The sequence below is a fragment of the Wyeomyia smithii genome, chromosome 3 (genome assembly GCF_029784165.1).
Source record: "Wyeomyia smithii strain HCP4-BCI-WySm-NY-G18 chromosome 3, ASM2978416v1, whole genome shotgun sequence".
NCBI lineage: Eukaryota > Metazoa > Arthropoda > Insecta > Diptera > Culicidae > Wyeomyia > Wyeomyia smithii.
In genome coordinates, this window is record NC_073696.1 from 226,455,786 (window position 1) to 226,477,596 (window position 21,811).

Consider the following 21,811-nt stretch of genomic DNA (forward strand, 5'->3'; position numbering starts at 1 on the left):
TCAAAGCCACGACCGTAAGGTTGATGTAGGGGGCAGTAGAGATAGTTACGTAACTGTGATGTTTGCTTGAAATAGAAAATTTTGAAGGGGGGTCCGGCTGTTCAGAGTTACGTCATTTTAGGGGGGGGGAGTCATATCGAACGTTACCTATCGTTACATAGGGGGGAGGGAAAATCTAGGTTTTTAGCGTTACGCAATTTGTGTACGACGCCTTACCTGCATTGCATCAATAACAATAACTTTTATCCAACATTATTGAAATAGCTCTCCGGAAATAATGTGTTGGTACTGAAAAGATTCAAAATGGCATCTAGGGTGATTTACGGTCACTCTAAAATTCAAGATGTTGAATTTCGATTCCTGAAAAATGACCAGAGATGCGCAAATACCATCTTATATGAGTATTGCCGTATCGTCCTGGTGACATTCATAGGCCATAAAACGACCCAGTTGTCATTTTGAATTATTTCAGGGCCGCATTATTTCCAGAGAGCAATTTTATTAGTGTTGGATGCAGGTTATTAACATTGATATGAGAAAGACTATCGTAACCATAGCGTCTACCGTTCAAAAAATTCGCTATCACTCCCGAATGCTCTATAGTTCTACGTCAACCTTGCGGTCGTGGTTTAGCACACAACCCTTCTGGTATTTTTTATAAGAGGAAGAAGTGCCACTACACCTACCGTTGACACTGCTACCACCACTACCGCTGCTAGAAGCTATCTGCTGCAGGTTCCGCTGCTAGTGAACGAAAATATTAACTCTTCAATTAAGTATTTAATTTATCCTGAAAAGGACAATTTGTTCTTCAGTTTAACATTGCTATGATGTTGATCGTATCTCTGTGTTATCCCTGACAGTAGGAATAAGGCATTTTTCTGATAACACAGTGGAAAATTGCTTTTATGCTGAAAATTCGGTGGGTAACAGGCTTCGATTACCAGCATCCAAATAGTAGGAAGGTGGTATACAAGGCACGACCGCATGATGTAGGACTACGGTATTTTTCCATATTTCGATGTTTCGAAGAAATCGTCTTTTGCCGATCCTTCGCACGCTTCTGGGAATTGCGCTTATACATCATATTCATAAGACGAGACATTGCGATACTATAAATATCAATATACTATAATAATAAATTAACTCTACAACTAATAGAAAAATCTGGCGTCCGTGTGTCTTCGGTACGGTCTTGGAATGAAAATGATTTTGTTTGTTTATTGTTTAGTCTTCAGTATAATAAAGTACAGACAATTAAACCTAAATTTAATTGAAAAATAGCTTTTTTAAATCTAGTTTTGCTTATATTAAAGTCGAATTCGTGGCTAATTTCGTTGAAGAGCCTACAACTGTAATCTAACGGATTATGCTGGCCATACGTGGTGCGGTGGGTTGGAGTCCAGAGAAACGTTCGGTTGCGTAAGCGACGATGGGGCGCGTAGATGTTTAATTGTTGAAGAAGATAACTACAGTCGACTGTGTTCATCAGTAGATCATAAATAAGTAACCTTTGCGATACGCTCGGCTAGTGAGCTTAGTTTTATCAGCTGACAACGATGCTCACAAGCAGGGAGGTGAAAGGGATTCTGCCATGGAAGTCGGCGCAAAGCGTATCGGACAAAAGAACGTTGGACGCTCTCGATTTTATTAATTAGTCCAGTGTTGTACGGTGCCCAAACAGGGGCGGCATATTCCAAAATGCTGCGAACCAAAGAGCAGTAGAGTGTTTTCAGGGCGTAGATGTCTTCGAAATCCGAGGTGTTCCGTCGAATGAAACCATGTATGGCGTATGCTGTAGACGAAACGGTGGTAATATGCTCGTCGAATCGTAGCTTACTGTCAATCGAGACTCCAAGATCTTTTATAGAGTCACATCGAATCAAATTTCTTTCGTTTATTCTGTACGTAAAGTGTTGTGGGCTTCGAAGCCTATTAAACGAAATGATGTAACATTTGTCCGTGTTCACTTCCATACCGTTCACAAGGCGCAAATGCAATATGCTGTCTACATCATGCTGCAGGGCATTACCATCAGAAACAGATGCAATAGTGCGAAAGATTTTAAGATCGTCTGCATACAATAATTTTTCGGAGGCGATGGAGTCGCAGATGTCACTCGCAAATAGTACGAAGTTAAGCGGTCCCAATATGCTACCTTGGGGTACTCCGGAAGGTATGTGAAAACAGTAAGATGGCTTCCTAGGACATGAACGGAGGCTGTTCGACCCGTAAGATATGATAATAGCCAATTGGTTATCCATTCAGGCATGCCAAGTCGTTTCATTTTTTCTACAGCTAACATGTGCGGAACCTTGTCAAATGCTTTGGAAAAATCGATGTATATTGCATCTACCTGCTCACGTTTCTCAATACGTTTCAAAACGTTTGTCACAAAGCACATGAGGTTTGAGACTGTTGATCGTTTTTTCACGAATCCGTGTTGATAGTCAGAGATTACGTGACGAACAGCTGAATATAACAACTTATGAACAATTTTCTCGAAGACTTTCGATATACTGTATAAAACAATGGTAAAATGTTTGAATGGTACCTTTTATATCAAGGTTTCGTTAGTTCCTTGGAAAAAGGGCGGAGCGCAGCAAAATAGGAAATGGCAAGGAAAGTAAAACATTTTGAAAAGTTGCTCCGGCCGCGATCGAAAAATGAACTCTAGGAAAGCGAAAACTCGATAATAGCTTATTTGCAAGGTTTTTACCACTATTAGCGACGTTTTGTGACAAAACAAATTCAACTAGCCACTTCAATTACATAATTTTGGGCACCAACAGGTGTCGGTGTCATTTCGGATTGCCATTTGCCAATGATTCTGCTTCTCTGGTTATTTCGGGCAGAATTTCCAGCCATTTTTGCAGCTACCAAGTTCTCCTTAACAACCACTAAATATACGGATTAAATGCGGCACGAGATGACCAGTACTTTTCTTTCTTTCCACGACCAGCACAGCGTCCGTATGATACCGGTACGATTTTGGAATGAAAATGATGGGGTGAAATGTTTGAATGGTACCTTTTATACCAAGTTCTCCTTAACAGCCGCCAGATTTACGGGTGAAACTCGGCACGAGATGACCGGTACTATTCTGTCTTTTCTTCCTTTTCATGATCAACACCTAGCATCCGTATGATATCGATACGGTTTTGGAATAAAAATTATGGTAAAATGCTTGAATGGTACCTTTCATAAATTTCCAGTAGGCGTAGCGTGTGTAATAGAGCGAGTAAAACAACAACAACAACAGATCGTTCCAAAGTCAGATCAGTTGTATTCTTTTATTCGGCTGTGCATGAAAAGTAAAGTAGTGAAGTCGGTTGTTACTCAATCGTAAAAAAATTCTGATCGATTGATGCCAAAACCTCGATAGTCTGATAAAAAATGACTGAAATATAACCGCTGAAACCCTGACCACATTTTCCATGGTTGAATTTCTTGGTTTTTGATCTTAGGCACCCAACTTCCAGATAGACGTAGTCCTACGTCAAAAAACATTCATGTGTTGCCGAAATACAGCAGAGCTTTTCACCGGTGAAAGTGCTGGTCAATGCGCTGATGCTGCCGCTACCGCACAAAGACAGCTTTTATTGGAGGAATTAGTGGCCCTGCACCTACCCGCTGCGATTTAGTTACTACCGTTCTAGTGGCCATTCACTAGTGACCTGATTGATTTGAGCAGAAGCAAGCTCTTATGTAGCCCGGAGAGTGCATTCTCGGGTAACTAGGTATGATATTCTGCCGGTAGTTTTCAAAAAAAAAAAAAAAAAAAAAAACAGTGAGTGGCGGCCAATCAGTGGTCGGTCAAAATCTGCGTTTCAACAAAGCTTGCCAATTTTCAATAGTACAATAGTTCAAATAAATCACAATTTTCTGCGGGTGCATAAATGATTTTCTAATTGATGGAAGAACATAGGAAAATCATTGAAAACTAACCGACTCATAAGCGTTTGAAATTGGACATATTTTCCTCTTTTCCATTTTTAGATTTTCATTTTACATCCGGATGTAGGCGAAGACGTTCTTCTACGTCGAAAGTTCGTTTGAAACAATTTTGTATATTAAAATTATTTATAAATTACATGAATTTTATATTAAAATTATTATAACTTAAGAACATATTTTAACAAGTTAGTCCTAAATTTCAACCAGTGCTCCAAAATTCCGAAACTGCAAAGCAAAAATAACAACATCATTTTCATTCTTTCACGTTTAAATCCATCTCAAGTATCACATGTGTCAATTTTCAGTGGAAAAATGTGGTGTCCTTATTGTTATTGAAATAATCCATTGTATGAAGTCTCACATGCAACATGCTGTTTTTATTTTCAAATAAAAATGCAACTTTATTTTGGAAAAAGCATGCCATCGGAAAAAGCTTGGCAGGCAACTTTTTATACCGAAGCAAGCTGTTCCTACGTTTGGCATAGGTCTTCGTCGAGAAATTCCTTCAATTCAGCGTCTTCGAAGGTTTTTGGCCTTCCTTCACGTGAACAATCGTCAGCATCGAAATTGCTGTCTTTAAAGCAATGAAACCAACCGCGATATGTTGTTTCACCTAGAGCAGCTTTTCCGTAAACTTTTCAACTCTCGATGCATTTTAGTTACCGTTTTCTTTGAACGGAATGCGAAAAGTGACCCTTCTTGCAAATGACGATCAGTTGGCACTAAATCAGACATTTTCACACAATTTTAAGTATATGACGCCATAATAAAATCATTAACATATCAAAGCGGATTGTTTACCATATGTCTCAGCTTGGTTCATCATATTTTAGATATGTAAAAATCGACCAAGCATCGTATCGCTCTAAATTGTTATGAAATGTTCGGTAAATACTGTAGCTGCAGCAAAAAGGTCGTTTTTTTATACAAGTGAACTGTAATTTAGCAAAAATTCATCCTTTCTTGTTAGCCAAATTGATTAGAATCATTTGTTCCATTAGCGAAGCGCATCGCATTCTCGATGTAGATAGACTTCCTGCAATCGTATAAGGAAGTATTTTTCATCTTCCAAGTACGTTGAACAATTCATAACAATATCTTATGCAGAAAACGTTTATAGCCTCTTGTGATCTCGTAAAAGCACAAATAAGGTACACCGTCTCTTCGTTGACGAACCATGGGCACATTAAACTTTACGGTTCTTCGGCTCAGTGGTAGTCGGTGAAGTTGAAATGTAAAGCAGGGCCTAACTCGTACATTTATTTGGTCTCGCCGAAAGACCCGACACATACTAATTACAATATTATTGGATCTTAACTAACTTACGATTCAAGTATGCAAAGCGCTGACTTTAGGGCGGAGCTTTTTCCTTGTTAGTTCTAGAAACGACGAAATAATCGAAACGTATTGGTTTACGGTTCAAGTTCATTTCGATAATACAACTGCTCGAACCAGCCGATAATGGCGCTAGCAAAGGTTTATCAGCGTGGGTATAGTTGACTTATACACTGTCTAACGATAGTGCTTAAAAGAGAGAATTATGGTAATAACAAAAATTTAAAAACACCTTCTCTCCGTTTGATACAGACTTCGCAACTGTGCTCTCTGGTTGCGCGTTTGTTCGTTCATGCAGACATCTCCTATGTATGGCGTTGTGTATGGTTGTTATAAATGACGTAAATGTACGTCGTCGACTGAGACTGAGCGCAGGGTTAGCCCTGGTGGCTGGTGTAAGGTTACAGGCAGCTTCCCCACAGCATGCAGCGTTACGATTCAGTCCGCCTCCCTTGTTGCTCCATCCGTCTGAGATTTGTGCTAGCGCTCAGCTTGTTGTCGTCCGCAATGTTGAGCTGAGCTGAGCTGAACTGAACTGAGCGGGCCGGTATACAAAAAGAGATCGAAAGTATACGTAGAACCATACAAAGAGCAGCACGGAATGGGAATTGGTGAATACCCGATGAATGACGGGGTGGTCGAAGACAGCAGAGACTACCGATATAGGAAGCCTTTTGTAAACGGCATGCAGACTAAAAACTTCAAATGAAAGAGAAACGAAAGTACATTCAGAGTGAAAAAGCACACAAAGTCCAAGGCAGAAAGGTGAACTCGTAGCTCTACGCCTTGCACCGATCAGTGACAAGCAGGAAATTGGTGTGGAATTAGGGGGCGGGGTGAGGAATTGGTAAGAAGTTTATTTTGCGGCGTGTACTTTATGTTTTTCTTTGCATCCAATTTGCAATCATGTAGCCGTTTTCAGAAAAGCGCACAAAAGAGTTTTCATGCTTCGTTTGAAGACGGTTCACGGCTATAAATTACACAATTTCGGTATGATGCAACAATCGCGCTTGGAGCCATCCTCGGGTGAAGGCGAAAAAATTCCCAGTTACTCGCATTCCATTCCAGGGTTCTGTTGTCTGGACGGAGTTCAAATGGAAAATTGGAAAATAATTGCGGCTTTACCCCAAACCCTAAATTTTTGCTCAGTTGTCTGTGAGATGGATGGATGCAAGAAGGATTTTGATACCTTTGTAGTACCTATTGGTGAAGACCTTCTGCCCTTTGTTTTGGATGACCTTTAAATCTTGTGGAGATTTATGCAATTGTATCCATGATCGGCTGGAAAGACCTCCCAGGAAAAATCTAATACTATGGGTACAAATCGAATCATCCGTATGGGTTAGAAAGAAGACCCCAACTTGCACAATACGAATATGCTTTTATATCATTTGCACTATTTGCCTGTTGTAACTGAATCCAATGACGGTTCGTTACCTACAAAATAAGTAAGTTCGTTGCCTACTAAATATTGCTAGCCAATCACCCTTTGCTAGAAATTATTTCATCTACTTTTTTGGAGACTGCGTTAGGAAAACGAGCATATTGTATAACAAAAAACAAATTTGATTTCCTGTGATCTTTTTCTCAAGTTTTAAAAGGATTTATTAGCACTCATGAGGAATTTATCGCCTCATCAAAGGACTATTGCGAGGCAAAATATTTACTATTAAAGTTGAATTAAAAAGTCCAGAAACTGATTAGTGTTCAACTGCGTGCAAACATTATTTTCTCGTTCAATGGAATCGAACGATTACAGCACCCCTCATCGTTATTAAAATAATGTATCAATTTCTGTTTTAACTGCCTTTTCAATGGATGTCATATTTTGTCGCAGGGAGCAATAATAGTCGCCTTTTTATCCCAAACCGAAAGAGATTTCCTAAATTCCCAAATTAGTAGCCCGATCTGTTAGGGAAACTCAATAGCTGCTATTTGTAAAGTAAAAATATCGAGCAATGAATCGCACCAACATACAAATCCCTGCAGTACTGAATTATACCTCAGTGCGATTAAATTTCTGAATTGCCTAACAACCCCCCCACCCCCTAGTCTCTCCGATTGCCTCATTTTTCCCAAGCCTATAATAAATATGGCCCAACCACCGTGTCGAGCAGACCGTCTCAAGGTGGTGGTCGTTATAGGCCAACCAAGAGTCTGTGCGAGCGGAAACTGTGCGCGCGGCATTGGTGTGTGGTGCGGACGTCGATTGATGGTAGATGGTGCGCGTGCAGGCCCCGAAGAACCTCCAGCAGCAGCAGGCCACAGCAGATGGAATACGAGAAGTGTTTCTTTTTTTTTTGCGCGCCGTTTTTCCTTCGCCCAATGTTGAGGAATGGAAAAATGAACGCCGGGTCCAAGTTTCTGTTCGGTGTCGCTTGGCGTACAGCTAAAGAGCCGAAGTTTATTGTCCGTTCGTTCCAAAAGTTCTGTGAATAAGCTATGTGCCCAGCGGAACAGAGTCGTTCGGTTGGGTAGCGAAAAAAGTCATTCGATTGTTGATTCATTGCTTCGGTGAAGTTTAAATTGTATAATGATGCTTCTCACTGTCGGACGATGCGCGAAAGTGATCCGATAGCAAAAGTCGAAAAGTAGTTCACTATTAGGGATAACAATCAGCCTCACTTAGTGAATCTAAACGTAATAACATATTATAAATCATTTACGATAAGAACAAAAAACGTACAACAAATTTAATGTTTTTTATTGGAGGTGGAACAACTTTTATTTTGATGATATGATCCAACATTCTTACACCCCCTAGTACGTGTTGAAAGGCAAACTTACAAAAGGTAGAAGTTTTACTATCGAGCTAAAATTTACATAAAATGTAGATTTCGTCTACACAGCTCGTATCAAAAAACAGCTAAATATCAAACGGTCGTCAGTTCAGTATAGCTAAGCTTGCTGTCGTTGAGCTTATTTTTGAAGTGTTCGTACCGGACGTAAGCGCCAGTACAACTATAACAAACCGGTGTGGAAGCATTGTTTACACAGTTCCATTTTCTTTCGCTGAATTCAGCTCCATGTCAACATATTGCTCTAGTACAGCTAGCAGAGTCAGCCAGATGCTGTGCAGAAGCGTGCACATTTGCATTAAAAGCGTGAACCTTGAAATTACGTCCGCGGGGTGTGAAAGGAAACGAAATCGCAGATCGTCTACCCCACTTAGCGCGTACAAAAGAATGGACGCTAATTGATGTGCTCTTCGCCACCAGCCGGCAGTTGTTAGATGTAACGTAATCTTAAGCTGTCGGTCGGGACGGCCGATGTCTTAAAAGATCCTTGTTTGTTTTCTTCCGCTCGTCTGCTTTGCGCCGAGCTTTGTTACCGATGCGTCCGTCAGTCAAAACCGCGATGGTAGCGCACAGGGTGGTGTTGTGGAGCTGAAGCCCGCGGTGTGGTTGATTTGCGATAGGTATTGTTTATGTAGTGTTGATAAATTACTTTTTTTCATGTAAATATTTCTAACGATAGACAGACTTTGTGCTGGTATAATCTCTTGCTAGTAAGATTTTTTCAATGAATTATTAGTAATCAGAGTTTGGTTACCATTTGTTTTTTGTTTTAGTTTAAGGAAACAGTTTCCAGAGCACTTGTAGTAATGGGATAGTAAATAGTATATTTTTCCGATTTTGATTGTCAATCATTCTCCTCTCCATTTTCATCACTACTGTTACTACCCTGTACTATACATTGATCGTGAAACTAGTTGGTAGGGGCACTTCCACTTTACGTGTACTTTTTTGTGTATGTGTTCATATGGGTCAACTTTTATGTTTGTTTTTATTTCAATGAGATGCTTTTGAACTAACTGCCGATTGTAAAATCTAACACGACGAAACGAAAACACAATGTGTTAGAACTTCGAATTAGTATTAGTAGTTGAGAGAATTAGTAGTTGAGAGAATTTAGGACTTGTTTCAAGCTTTTAATAATCTTTCGGATTTAAAAGAAACTTGAATTTCAGCACCCCAAACATGTTAACCGTTTTTAAAAAAGACCTTCAAATTTATTAACACTGACCATATTATCGGACAGTTAACAGGTGTTTTTTTATTTTTCCTGTTGTTAAACGACATCACTAATTTATTTTTTCTTTTATGGAAACTGGTTTCTTCGTGTCTTCTCAATTGTGGAAACATTTTCTGGCTATGACTTGTTTTTTGTTACAACTATTTTTTTTATCGAGCATTTATGCTGAAATGAACGCAATTCATGGTTACGTTATCTTGACCTACGTAGACAAATCCACACCGAAACACAAACCACGAATTTCAATTCCCCGATGTTAATGGACAAGCGTTTTTGAACACGCTATGCATACGTTCTAAATAGGTTATATTGAATAGGCGTTTGAATTGATTTCCAGTCCTTTATGGAAACGAAACCAGTTTTATCTATAATATAAACCACAACGCCGTAACACTTGTCTCTTAGTTTTACACGGAGTCGAATTGAAGAAATAATGCCATTTTTCACGCAAAAGTTTGACTATCAGAAGATTAGAACGCCCAGAGCTGCGTTTATAATAGTTGCACGTAACGTGATCATCGTTAATTTAAACTAGTGATCGACGTCGGAACCAAACTTAGGTGCTGGTTTCAGTTCAAAAATCGTCATCCAAAGTTCGTTTCTGTTCCGAAAAGTCGCCAGACATAGGAAAGCGATAGTGGGTGTTAGAAAACGTCGGAATATATGAATAATTTTACTGCCATATATGGCTAATGTCTTCTTTAAATAAATAGAATGGATATGTGACACGGGTGCGAGACTAGTGTTGCATGGGCACTTTCTATTTCATCCAAGATTTTATGGTGGCATCATATACACGCAAAAGTTGGAATGTGCGTAACCATATCATTTATGAGCGAAATTACGCACATTCGATGCTTTAGCATGTTTTCAATGTATTACGCAGCTCCAAATTACTACACTTGTAAAGCATCAACCGATGTTCAGAAGACTGGCATCGTTAAAAAAGTGCATTCAATCATTAACTATAAACGAAAACATTATATTTGTTCAAAACAAAAAAAAAAGCAAAGCCTTGGTGCTACATTCCGTATCGGAACTCGACCTTCTGTTTTTTATACACAGACTTCGCAGCCAACTGTTGAGTGTACAGGACAATTGCGGGGCTAGCGCTACGATCCTACTGACACTAACAGTCTCTCCCGAGCCGAGACTCGAACCTACGACGACTGGCTGGTTAGGTCAGCATCGTACCTCGAGACCAGCTGGGAGTTTGTTTTTTTGTTCAAAACATTTTGCATTTAACTATGACTCTGGTTTTGTTCACATGCATTCGATTTCGCGTTACTGGCACCAGCGTCAATAACTTCCGCGGCTACAAGGCTCGCTATTGGCTGTTTCGGTTGCTGATGATTTTTAAGGATGCACGAGCCGTTGATATGCACCGGCTCACGAAAGTAAAAAGCGGTTTTTTGAGCGCCTCGAAACTGATCGTTCGCCCGAAATCGAAGTTTACCGAAACAACACGATTTTTGTGTATATGATACATATTCTGGTTTCAATCTCTGTTAATCTATTCCTTGTACAACTTTTGCGTTATGCGTTTCACGCATCCGTTGTGCGAAGTCAGAGCAAATTATATGCGAATTGAAGAACACATTGGATGATTAAAGCTTGAACTTTTGCGTGTACTTTTAGTTGTGTGAAAATATATGTCATTTGCGTGAAGTGTTACTTTTTCATTCCATTCCAAGAAAACGGCGGCTTAACCGCATAGAGAGTTGAAAAAAGTTTACGTAAATGCTGCTCTAAATGAAACAATGTGCAGTGATATGTCTCGTTGCTTTCGAAACGGTAATTTCGATGTTAACGAATGTCCAAAAACCTTTGAAGACGCTGAATTGCAAGAATTGCAAGACGCAGGAACAGCTTGCTTCAGCTTCTTTAGTAGCTACCCGCCAAGCCATTTACAAGCGATTGTATGCTTTTTAAAATAAAGTCGCTTTATTATTGAAAACAAAAAGAAAACGAGAACTTCGCTTTCGCCTTTCAAATTTATTATATCATTCATCCTAATTCCTTTATCTTATTTTACTGCTGAGTTGACAATTGATCCAAATTAAGAATCCGAAAATTCAAAAATATTTTATTATCATTTGTCTTGAATCTCACAGCGAACAACAACCAGATATTTTGGATAGGTTTTCAATCAGAACGCGCAAACTGAGATTATTTTTCCGGGAATCGTCTCACTCAAATAACGTAAGAGCCTTTTATGAAATTTTCGATGCTCCTTTTACATATTAGGGCATCGTAAAATTTCTCCAAACCCTATTCCGCCTTCAAATCTTAGTAAGATTTTCTGTTTAAGGAAAATAGAAATTGATTCAAAAACATGTTATTTTCAGCTCTTAGCCACGGACAAAAAAACGTTCGTTTTGGAAACTTCACTGACAAAAGATTATAAACGTGTGCATTAGAATTATGTTATGTTTTTGACCATTTTTCATCAATGTTGCATCCGACGTTTCTTTTAATTGCAATTCTTCTCCATCATCAACTTTTTTGTGGATTTTTTTTCACATACTTATTTTTTAAGTACTAAAAATATATTATGAATTTTTTGACGATCGATTTTATTCTTGTCCTAAGTATAGAAAGTATAAAAAGACCCATACTGTACGCACAGATTTTTGTCATTCTTTTACGCCGATCTGCAACTCGCAGCTCGATTCCGAAAAGTGATTTGAATGGTAAGGTAATTTTATGAATGTATCTTAAAGCATTTTTTCTCAGCTTTCCAATGGTGGTGTCAAATTTTAAATGGGTGGTTGCGAACTTGCTCAAAAGCATGTTTTTCCTATAAAACCAAGAATAGCGGCCAATTTTATTCTTCTTTAAATGAAAGCTCTTTCATTCTTCTTTACAACGTGTTAGTTGTAGGAGGTTCAATGACAAATTAATAAGAAATAGATCACCAAAAAGATCAAGAATTGCTTAAAATACAACTTTCTAAAAAACATTTGATCTCTTGTTGCTCGAGGGTTTTTCTTTTTTTTTCAATACTTTCAACCATTTAGATACCAAAATATCCTTTTTTAAAGACCTCGTGTCACCAGTGGGACGGTTTCAGCGAGTAATGCTCTCATTAGATTTTCAACTCAAAATGTTTTTTTCACGGTCCCATACAAATTTTGAACACGTTCTTCGCGTGAAAAAAGACCTTAGTGTAATGCTTTAAAATATTAGAACTCGAATGGCAACCAAGACATCAGTTATTTCAAAGCGATATTTCAACAATTGAGATTCAAAAATTTTCTCCCTTTACTATAAAATAGAAATATTCAACCTTTCCTAGAGTTTCTCTAAGTATTTTGTTCTTGTTAAATGAAATTCCGTAACGCGTAGTTTATCTTATTGGTGTTGTTCCCTTCGTTTCCAATGTTATTCGGCTGTAAAATGACCGAACACCAAAACCAACGTGATTTTGAATTTCAAGATTTTGACTTTTGATTCCTGGAAAGCCAAAAATGAAATATGAGTATTTCAGAAACTGGTTAAATCCAATTGAGGCCGAAAATACACTTCAGACATTATTGCGAATTCTTAGATGAACCAATAAAATATACCTTCGGTTTCGGTTGATATTTCCAGGCGCTTGAAAAAATAATCCAACATGGCTACTTTTGGATCCTGGACAACTTGTTCGCAAAACTGGAAATAAACTCCAGACGCCAAGATTGCGGCTTACGGTTTTTGGAAAACAACACGGCATCGGAATGGTAGTCAGAAGCCGGGAATCAATTTCAGATGTTTTTGAATCCATTTCCGGCGTCTGTAATATGATCAATTATGTACCACCCAATGTTGAGTATTTTCAGGCCCATTCAGTGGCGCAAAAAGTCAGTTTATGTGAAATGAGACGTTATATGTGTAAAGTAAGTTCTGTTAAAGAGGCAGTAAAATATAAGAAATGGTTCTAAATTTCGAGCCCTCTGATCCCGAGTGTCGACTAGTTTTTTTTGCAAAAAAAGAGGAAACGAATTTCATCATACAGGTCGGACTCGATTAGCCGGAGTTTTGGTCTTGATTGTCCGGAAACATTTTGTTTCATCCGGAAAATTCGATTATCTGGAGTGATTTCTTTCCGATTCTCTGGATAATCGAGTCCGACCTATTTATTATTTTTTGGTTTGCTCTATTCAGGAAAAAATATTCATACCTGTTCGAACTTTCCGCAGGGATACAGTATCTATCAATCGACCTGTAATTTATTCTTGTGACAATCTCAATTTGACAGACACGGAAAGCTGTGAAACTCAGTAATAAGCATTATTAGTGGTGATGCATAATTAAATTATCAAAACAAATTTCGTGTATTTATGTTATACTTTCGGCTGAGCAGTCACAAAAATTAGAACGACTTATTTTAAACTATCCGACGTTTCGTCACTGGTCAGTGACATCTTCAGGGGAGACTACAGGGATTCATTTTAAGGTTCCTGGCCAGCTTCCGTGCAGATTGGGCGGGATTCCGGTCTCGTATAATCTTTTTCAGCCTTGGAGTTCTCACAGACCTTGGTCGTCCAGATCGTGCCTTGTCCTCGGTCTCTAGGTATCGATTTATGGTCCAGTACACAAATTTTCGGTTGATTCCGAGCGGTTTTAGGTTTTGAATATGTGTCCGGGTTTGTACCCTTTCACATATTCAGCGATAACAGCTGCTCTTAACTCTGCCATGGCTCACAACTCAATGTGAACAAACTGCACAGAAACGAAACTCTGCCACTTTGGGCAGCAAAGTTAACCCTTTCATTTGACATATAGATGGCACCAGAGAGATGCAACGTGTAGGCTACAGGCGACCCCAAAAAAGTGTGACCGGACTTTTTTGTCACCGTGTATATGGTTTCATATCCGATCAAACACTTTTTTGACATGAATTTCAGAGTTGCATTCATCTACATTGCACTTTTGAATACTGAATGCTAAAAAATATCAGGGGAATCAATGTTATATTTTAGAGAATGTCATTGCAAATCAGGGAATTTAATTTTGAAAACTTTTTCGCCACCCTGTCTAGAATCCATGACAACCATTATGCATTTTTTTCTGAAATAGACTATAGTCGTATAAATCTATAATCCGCTATTTATTCAGATTTTATTATGCAGGCATCAAAATACTGGTGCTACCTTGTGTGTGCAACTGTTTAGCACTCTTTTATAGATATGAGAATCTTTCTGCAATGTTTGTGCAACATATTAGCAATCTATTTTTCATTTTAACAAATCAGTCCAGCTTCTATAGAAATATAAAAATGTCACGTAACGTTTTGTTTCTTATGTACATTAGCAACAAACTTCCTCTGACCGAAAATGACTTTTAGCTATTTTAGTTTAATGTGACTCATGAATAATACGCCAAACGGTTTAATTATTAAACGCAAATAACAATTCCAGTGTCGCATTGTCACCTATAATTCTATAATGGTGACTCTGATGATAACTCCAATAGATTTATCCATATATCCAACTGCTGCAAAAGTTTATGAATACTTAAAAGATTTCTCTGAAAAGTTTTATAAAACCAATTCTAACGACTTGTTTGATGGTTTTGACTGAGTAGTTTGATAGCTTTGTTGCCATATTGACGATAGAATTTAGGGTTTAAAACAAGTAGGGTAACGGGGGTATTTTGGCCAGCTTTGGGAAGCGTTCGCACAGTTCATTAAAAACAAACACAATTTTTCAACATAAATGCCTACTCTATTATACCATTGCTAAAAGCTAAATATCTATTCTAATATACACCGTTCAACAATACAATATATTGAAAAATATCCTAGAAATATCAAAATTTCTACGAAGTACTAAAACCATATATTGGTCCACCAAATTTTTACTTTGGCCCACCTTTATATCTACAGACGTGTATGGAAATAGTTCGGACTAATTATATTTAAGATCATCATCGGTATTTTTAGAGCAAAAATAATGGGCTTGAGGAAAACATCCTGCTGTGAATTTTTGTAAATTTTAGGCATCTAAAAATGAAATGATTTTGCTTATAGCGGTTTGACAGGCATTCTCATCTAATTTCATATCGTTAAATGTGATAAATTAAGAAGTAATTACCTGTAAATTGTCACAAGCTGCTTCTTTGTACACGTGCAACGGCCGAACGGTAATCAAAGAGATGTTAAAACTTGGCATGGTCAAAATATGTTCGCTTTAGAAAAAGACAAACATATTTCGGCCATGCCTTAAACTACTATTTTAACTTTTTCCAACTTGTTAGAGTATACAAACTGTTTCTATGATATTTTATTGAAGTTACTACAACAACGAATTGTTTCATAAGCATACATATTTGTTACAATAGCTTCCGGACGTTGACTTGTATAATACCACTTCCTCTTGACTTTGGGTTGACTCAGCCATGACTTTAAATATGTATGAACTAATTCCAAAATAATACTACCTAGAGCCAATTTCTCGCCGAAAATTATAGTGTAGTATGATTCTTAGGTGTGTTATTCAATGTGGCATGCATAGTTTTCTAAAATTCATTGAATTTATCAGATAAAATGCGTAATACGTTACCGGGTGGGCCAAAATATGCATGTGGGTCAAAATACCCCCGTTACCCTATATTCAATTCAAACAACTTGTTTATAACCCTGTACTAAATTCTTTTGTAGACCAATTCACTGCTCTTTTATTATTCCGTATGCTTTAAAACTAATAGCGCTGCTTTAACTTCACTGTTTATTTTATATTGTTTCCTGGTATAGTCATCAAGCGTTCGCACGATGAATTTATCACAAATTAAAATAAGTATAGCAGATAGATATGGCCGACATTTAATTTTTTAGCAGTGAAAACAATATCCAAAAGCAATCGAGAAGCACATCCAACACTTCAAAGAAATATGTGTCAGTAAAAAGTTATTTTTCCAATATTTGTTTTTCTTACGAAAATTGAATGTTTTTTTCAATTTCGCAGTCTTGGTGTGAGTTGAGCCAGTGGTATACTGTTATGTCTGGTACAAAAATCATTAAGCATAAACTTTTCAACGAGTGCGATAAACGTGTTGTTGCTTAGGCCAGGCACTCTAATACACATAAAATCTCGGGAACGTATCCTCGCTAATTGTATTTTGTACCGAATAAAAAACTAAAATATAATTTTAATGTCAGCGTTTAAGTGCCAGAAGTTGCAACAAGTATGGCGCACTCGTGATTGGTGCTAAATTTTGTGCAAAGGAAAATTTTCATTGATAGTTTATAGATTTTGTAGATACAAAATATAAATTTCTCTCTTGCATGACTTCTCCGTTGGGATTCGACCTTTGTTATTGAACAAATTAGCTGTACATAAAATTGCACAAAAAACATAACTTCCCGTTTGTCATTGAGAAGAATACACACTAGTCTATAGCGGTTCGAACCATAGATACTTTGATCAAAGGTTTCGTTGCCCGATCCACACATGTGTGTATCTAATATTATCAGTGATTGCAGCCAGAGCGCCGGTCACACGATGCAGCAATCCTTTCCCGAACCCTCGAAATCCATTAAATCCCCATATATAACGCAACCCATTTCATCGTAATAGCAGTAATCCAATCTCAAAGGATCTCTCACTGGTATCATTGACCGGCCGTATTAACACCAGCCGGAATACATACATTAGGACCTGCCACATGTAATCTTTTTCTTAAAGGTGTTAGTTCCGTACCGCAGATGCGTATCATACACACCTATGCTATCCTGTCGTGTCCGCTGGTGGTGTGACATGGTACAGCAAATAATAGTAAGGAAGTAATTTTGGTCAAGCAAACCAATTAGTGCAGCTACTCGAAGCCAGCAGATAAGAGCCAACCAGTCACATGGCTGTTAAACAAGTCTATGGCTTAGTACTATATCATCCCTGTCACAGCAGCAGAGGTAGAGCATCGGCCACGGTGAGAATGTTTGAACAGACACCGCAGCAATGTTTTTGCTCATGTCTGAGCTTGTGTCCTTGCCCGAAGCGAAGGGAGCGATACAGGAAAAGCCTATTCTGCTGCGTGCGTATAGTTTGTCAACCGGAATGGCCCAGTCGTAATCCATCCGGGATACTTCGTTTCAATTAGGGTGCTTTGTCATTAAAAATTCAGCGGGGAGTATGATAAACTATTTTTGTATTGATTATCTTTAATAACTTTTAGGCGCATTAAGCTGTTTATAAATTTTCATATTGTGTCAAATGTAGAGCCAACTGTTGATATAATTATATGACCTTTCTGGGGTAGAATTATAGTCGATAAAGGATAAGCTAACGTTTCACAGGGTCGATGGATGAATACGGATGAAATGTCGTATTCTAACCTGAGAATAAATACATGAATTGTCGATGCTTCAGCTGGCATCAACTCCTCTATTAAAACAGATTTTGCTACTGAACGTTATTGCTCAGAGGCCTTCCATTTGGATAATCCTACGCATTTCTATACGTAGTGATTGCATTTGTGATACAACCGGTTGTTAGAAGTATTGTAGACGAACAGACAAACTCAGAAAAAAACATCGTCATATAATGCAGCTGGGAGGCAGTAAAACCGTGTTTTGTATCTCTCAGCAAGAAAAAAAAGCATAGATTGAATAATGTTCATCCAAAGAATTTGAAAATAACTTACATTTATTGGGCCAAATTTTTGTTAGATACGATATTTAAATTACGGGAACTTTTTCGAAGGATTGCGAATTTTGTTGCGGGATATCATAATTTCATAATTCTTAGTTCCAGAGTCTTTGTTTCACTTTCTTAATTAGTGTTTACCATCTTGATAATTACTCAGCTTGTGTTGTACAGCATAGACATTATGTTTTTCAAGTTTGTGTAATTTAAGGCTACAAACATTTTCTGCTGCATTGCAGGAATAAAACAATCATTATTATTTTCGCTGCTTTGTTGTAAAAAAAATGACTACAAAATTTAGTTAATAGGTTAAACAATGAATGAACTGAAACAATAAGGTAAAGTGGTATATTTATCTACGCCATTGTCTTTGATGTTGTTTTGATTGGATTAGTAGCTCTTGGGTGATGTTTTTGCAACAATAAATCATTTAGTTTCGAGAACGCCTCCTTTGGAAAAGTTACTCCTGAGGAAAAATGTCAAGATGAAAATTGCGCGCTTGTTGGAAGTCACCTTTTCAGCAAGGATTTTTTCTCACGTCTAAGAGGGTGTTTTTTTTGCGTTCTAGAAATTGCTCAGAATTCTTTTAATTGGTGAACTTTCGTTTATTTTTTGTGTAAACTATTTTTTTACCCGTTCTAATTGCGTCGTAACAAACTTACTACTTCAATTTGCTCGAAGAATATCGTAGCAGCGCCTAGAACTGCTTCTCTTAATTGTTACATCACGGTCTCGAATAATATAATAATTATGATAAAAAGTTCAAAAAGTGGAAAGGAGATGGGAACCGACACTGTTCAATGGGTTCTTGAGCGGAAATGGAGGCCATATACTGTGCAGTACATGTCTAGCGGAAACTTTTGAATAAGTTCCAAGAAGACACGAATGAATGCCAATGATTTTATACTGTCGCCTTACCGTCGCCGGAGCCTTAATTATCGTACCTGGAAAAGAACGTTCCACACGGGCTAGGGATTTTTTTCACTGCAGTGAACCATCGTAAATAATCAGGAGCTAGTTTTCTTTAAAAAGCAATCCACCGTTATGGTTTTGCATTTTATTTTCATTTGAAATGCATTGTTTTCAAAGTTGTGGGATTAAAATTCAGGTATGAATATAAATGTGGGTGGGATGAATTGAAAATGCATATTTAAAATAACTATACGGGAACACAGGAAAAATGTGTTGTGTGGGTACGTTTATTTTCATTTTTTTCCCAAACTAACATATGAATCAGTACAATAATAGTTGCGGTGAGTTTCCGTCTGATGAGCAGAAATAGGTTAGTTGAGCCCGAAATAAAACTTCAAATCGGAAGAAAAGGAAAATGGGTGCCGTCTCAGGCTTTCGTCGAAACGTCGAAACGAAGCTGTTTCAATGGGAGCACGGGCAACTGCGAGAAAAGTTATGTAGGCTTCCGACATCACCGTGTCTGTTGGGCGTTTCTCTTTATATTGCATCAGGAGGTAGAATGCTGTACAATGTGTACAGACAGTTTATGCAATGTTAAGCAAATTGTTGGTACTGCGTCTCGTTTATTGCAGCCCTTATGACGAAGGCTACTCACAAATGCGATTCTTCTAAATCATTGTAGGTGTTGGCAATAGCAACTTGTTATCGCAAAGCTTCAATTTGAAAATCCTTATTAAAATTATACTCTTCTACGCCCGTATTGAGTGAGTTGGTTCCACGGAGACACACAGCATTCGCATATTAGTTTCCTTCCTAAAGAATTATGTAACCAGTACAAGCCTCTTGTTGTCACTGACATATGTTACCAACAAGTAAACAAACTTTGGAAGGACGGTTTTTCTGTCTTTTATAGTTCAAGATACAGGAACGACAAATCTTTGAAATGAAATATTTGTTTGCAAGGATGTTTTGCCTGAGGATGTTATAGGTATTTTCTTCATCCGAAGCGTGAACGCGCTTCCAATATTCATTTTTGGTTTCGTTATTGGTATTTTTATTTTGCAAACATTTTCGCAGTAACGCTTTCCACGCGGAAATTCAATGTATCGCATCTACTTTCACCGCAAAAAAGTACCTACGAAAGAGAACAAACGTATCGTTGTTACACTTTCATTTCCGTCGACGAAAACCACAAAAATATAAAAGGTCGACTCCATTCGTTGTGGCTTAATTAGAGGTCGGTGTTTTCGCTGCGAGTGTGAGTCGCTTCGAGAACCCTCCAGCAAACATTGAAGCCCCATTGGAAAACGATAATCCCATCGATTTTCCCGCACATGCCGCAATCCGTGAACAGTATTCCATCCTTCGAAGGGGATTTAGTCCGCAAATGCGATAATGCTTCTTTACACGATGAGCACGGAAACCACTGTTTTTTAAAGTTTTCTAATGCAATTAAAAAACAACCATTTTACGTTCATGACAATAATCGTGTAGTATAGTTTCGGTGTAAATGAAAGTCGTGGTGGATGGATTAGTATATGTAGAAAGTAGTGGAACCCTCCGCAGAGTTGAGCACAGATCGAACACTGAAATTGATTTGATTCGTCAAATATTATAGGTCAATAGGCACATTCTTGTTTTTAAATACTTTATAGTTTTCGTCCAATAGTTCACTTCATGCGATATAAACCTATTGGTAACACGGTTCAGGTTAGTTCCTATATGTTGTATATATGTGTAACGGGATACTTCTCCTCAATCGAAAGTTATACACGTATCTTGGTTTGTGGTTTGTCCATGTGAGACGAAGCGCTGCCAACTTCGGGAATCGGTTTAAAAAAATTTCCCAACTGTTGTGTTGTGTTTGGTAGACTTAAAAAGAGAGTCTGGCTTCCTTTTTCCGATTCTATACCTGCTTGCGCTAAAGTACTCAATTACTAACCATGCGAATACTATAGATATGTTTGTTGCATCCGAAAAACTACATTTGTTCACAGGCAGACAATTATAAAACTTTGTCCTCTCTTGTTTTCTCTTTTTCTCTGTTTTTCGTCGATACAGATTGCATGGAACCACTTTTAGGTAAGTATCGCCTGCATATGGGGTCAACACACAGTAATAAAATTTTCCCCGAACTTGGATGAAATAGAAGGTTATTGAGTTTCGAAGTTTCGTTTCGTCTAGGAGCAAAATCATTCTCACTTCCGCGCACCCTGGCCAAAATTGAACAACGAACATAGGAATGCAATAAAACGAGTTTTGTTTGGAATAACATGTTATCAATTAGAACTATATGATGTTTAACATTTTCCAACTTCAGTATTATATACACTGGGGTAGAACATAAAGCGCGATTCAAAATGCAAAAGTAACAAAAAACAAAATGAATGAGTGTTGTAACTTTTTCACCTGATTCTGGGGAGGTAAAAAAAAGCCATTTGCAACTCTTCGGAATGGTGCTGCCGATGTAATTGCAGCTGTCGAGATGGGGTGGAAGGGGTCTGGTTTCAGCTGGAAGATGCCAACTGCCGATATTTGCATCAAATGACGGGGATTTTACAAAGAATAGTACCGTGAGTGTGTCACAAATTAACTCTTCAGTACACAAAATAGCAAACAAAATTTATTTTAAAGGCGCTGTGTATTACACCTGTACGGGTCGACGAGAAGATAGTAGTTGGCATTCAGTGAATCCCAACTACTATATTCGTGTTGTGTAGGTGGCTTTATGCCTAAAAGTTTTGCTCGAGTTTATTTTCAATTGACAGGTATTGCCAGTTAAGGACTATTTTTTTACGTTTGAGTTATCAAAATCGAACCAAATATTGGACCTAGAAACTTTTTCAGGAGTTTAGCCAGATATTAGGAAAATGGTGAAAATTATCATAGGATTTTGTATCAAAATCGGAGCAGTTCGAAAATGTACCATAATCGGAACAATTTTTTAT

General features: G+C 37.9%; 1 protein-coding gene across 7 annotated transcripts in view; it reads left to right on the forward strand.

The window, feature by feature from the left end:
- LOC129732172 (RNA-binding protein Musashi homolog 1) overlaps positions 1 to 21,811 on the forward strand; it is an 83,113-nt gene that overhangs the window by 22,740 nt on the left and 38,562 nt on the right. For 4 of the 7 annotated variants that reach the window (XM_055692753.1, XM_055692755.1, XM_055692759.1 and 1 more), the window contains one exon: positions 20,925 to 20,945. The exons of the other annotated variants lie outside the window; for them this stretch is intronic. In XM_055692753.1, the coding sequence (XP_055548728.1) occupies positions 20,925 to 20,945 (21 nt within the window). The remainder of the gene's footprint in view (positions 1 to 20,924; positions 20,946 to 21,811) is intronic. 7 annotated transcript variants of the gene reach the window in all.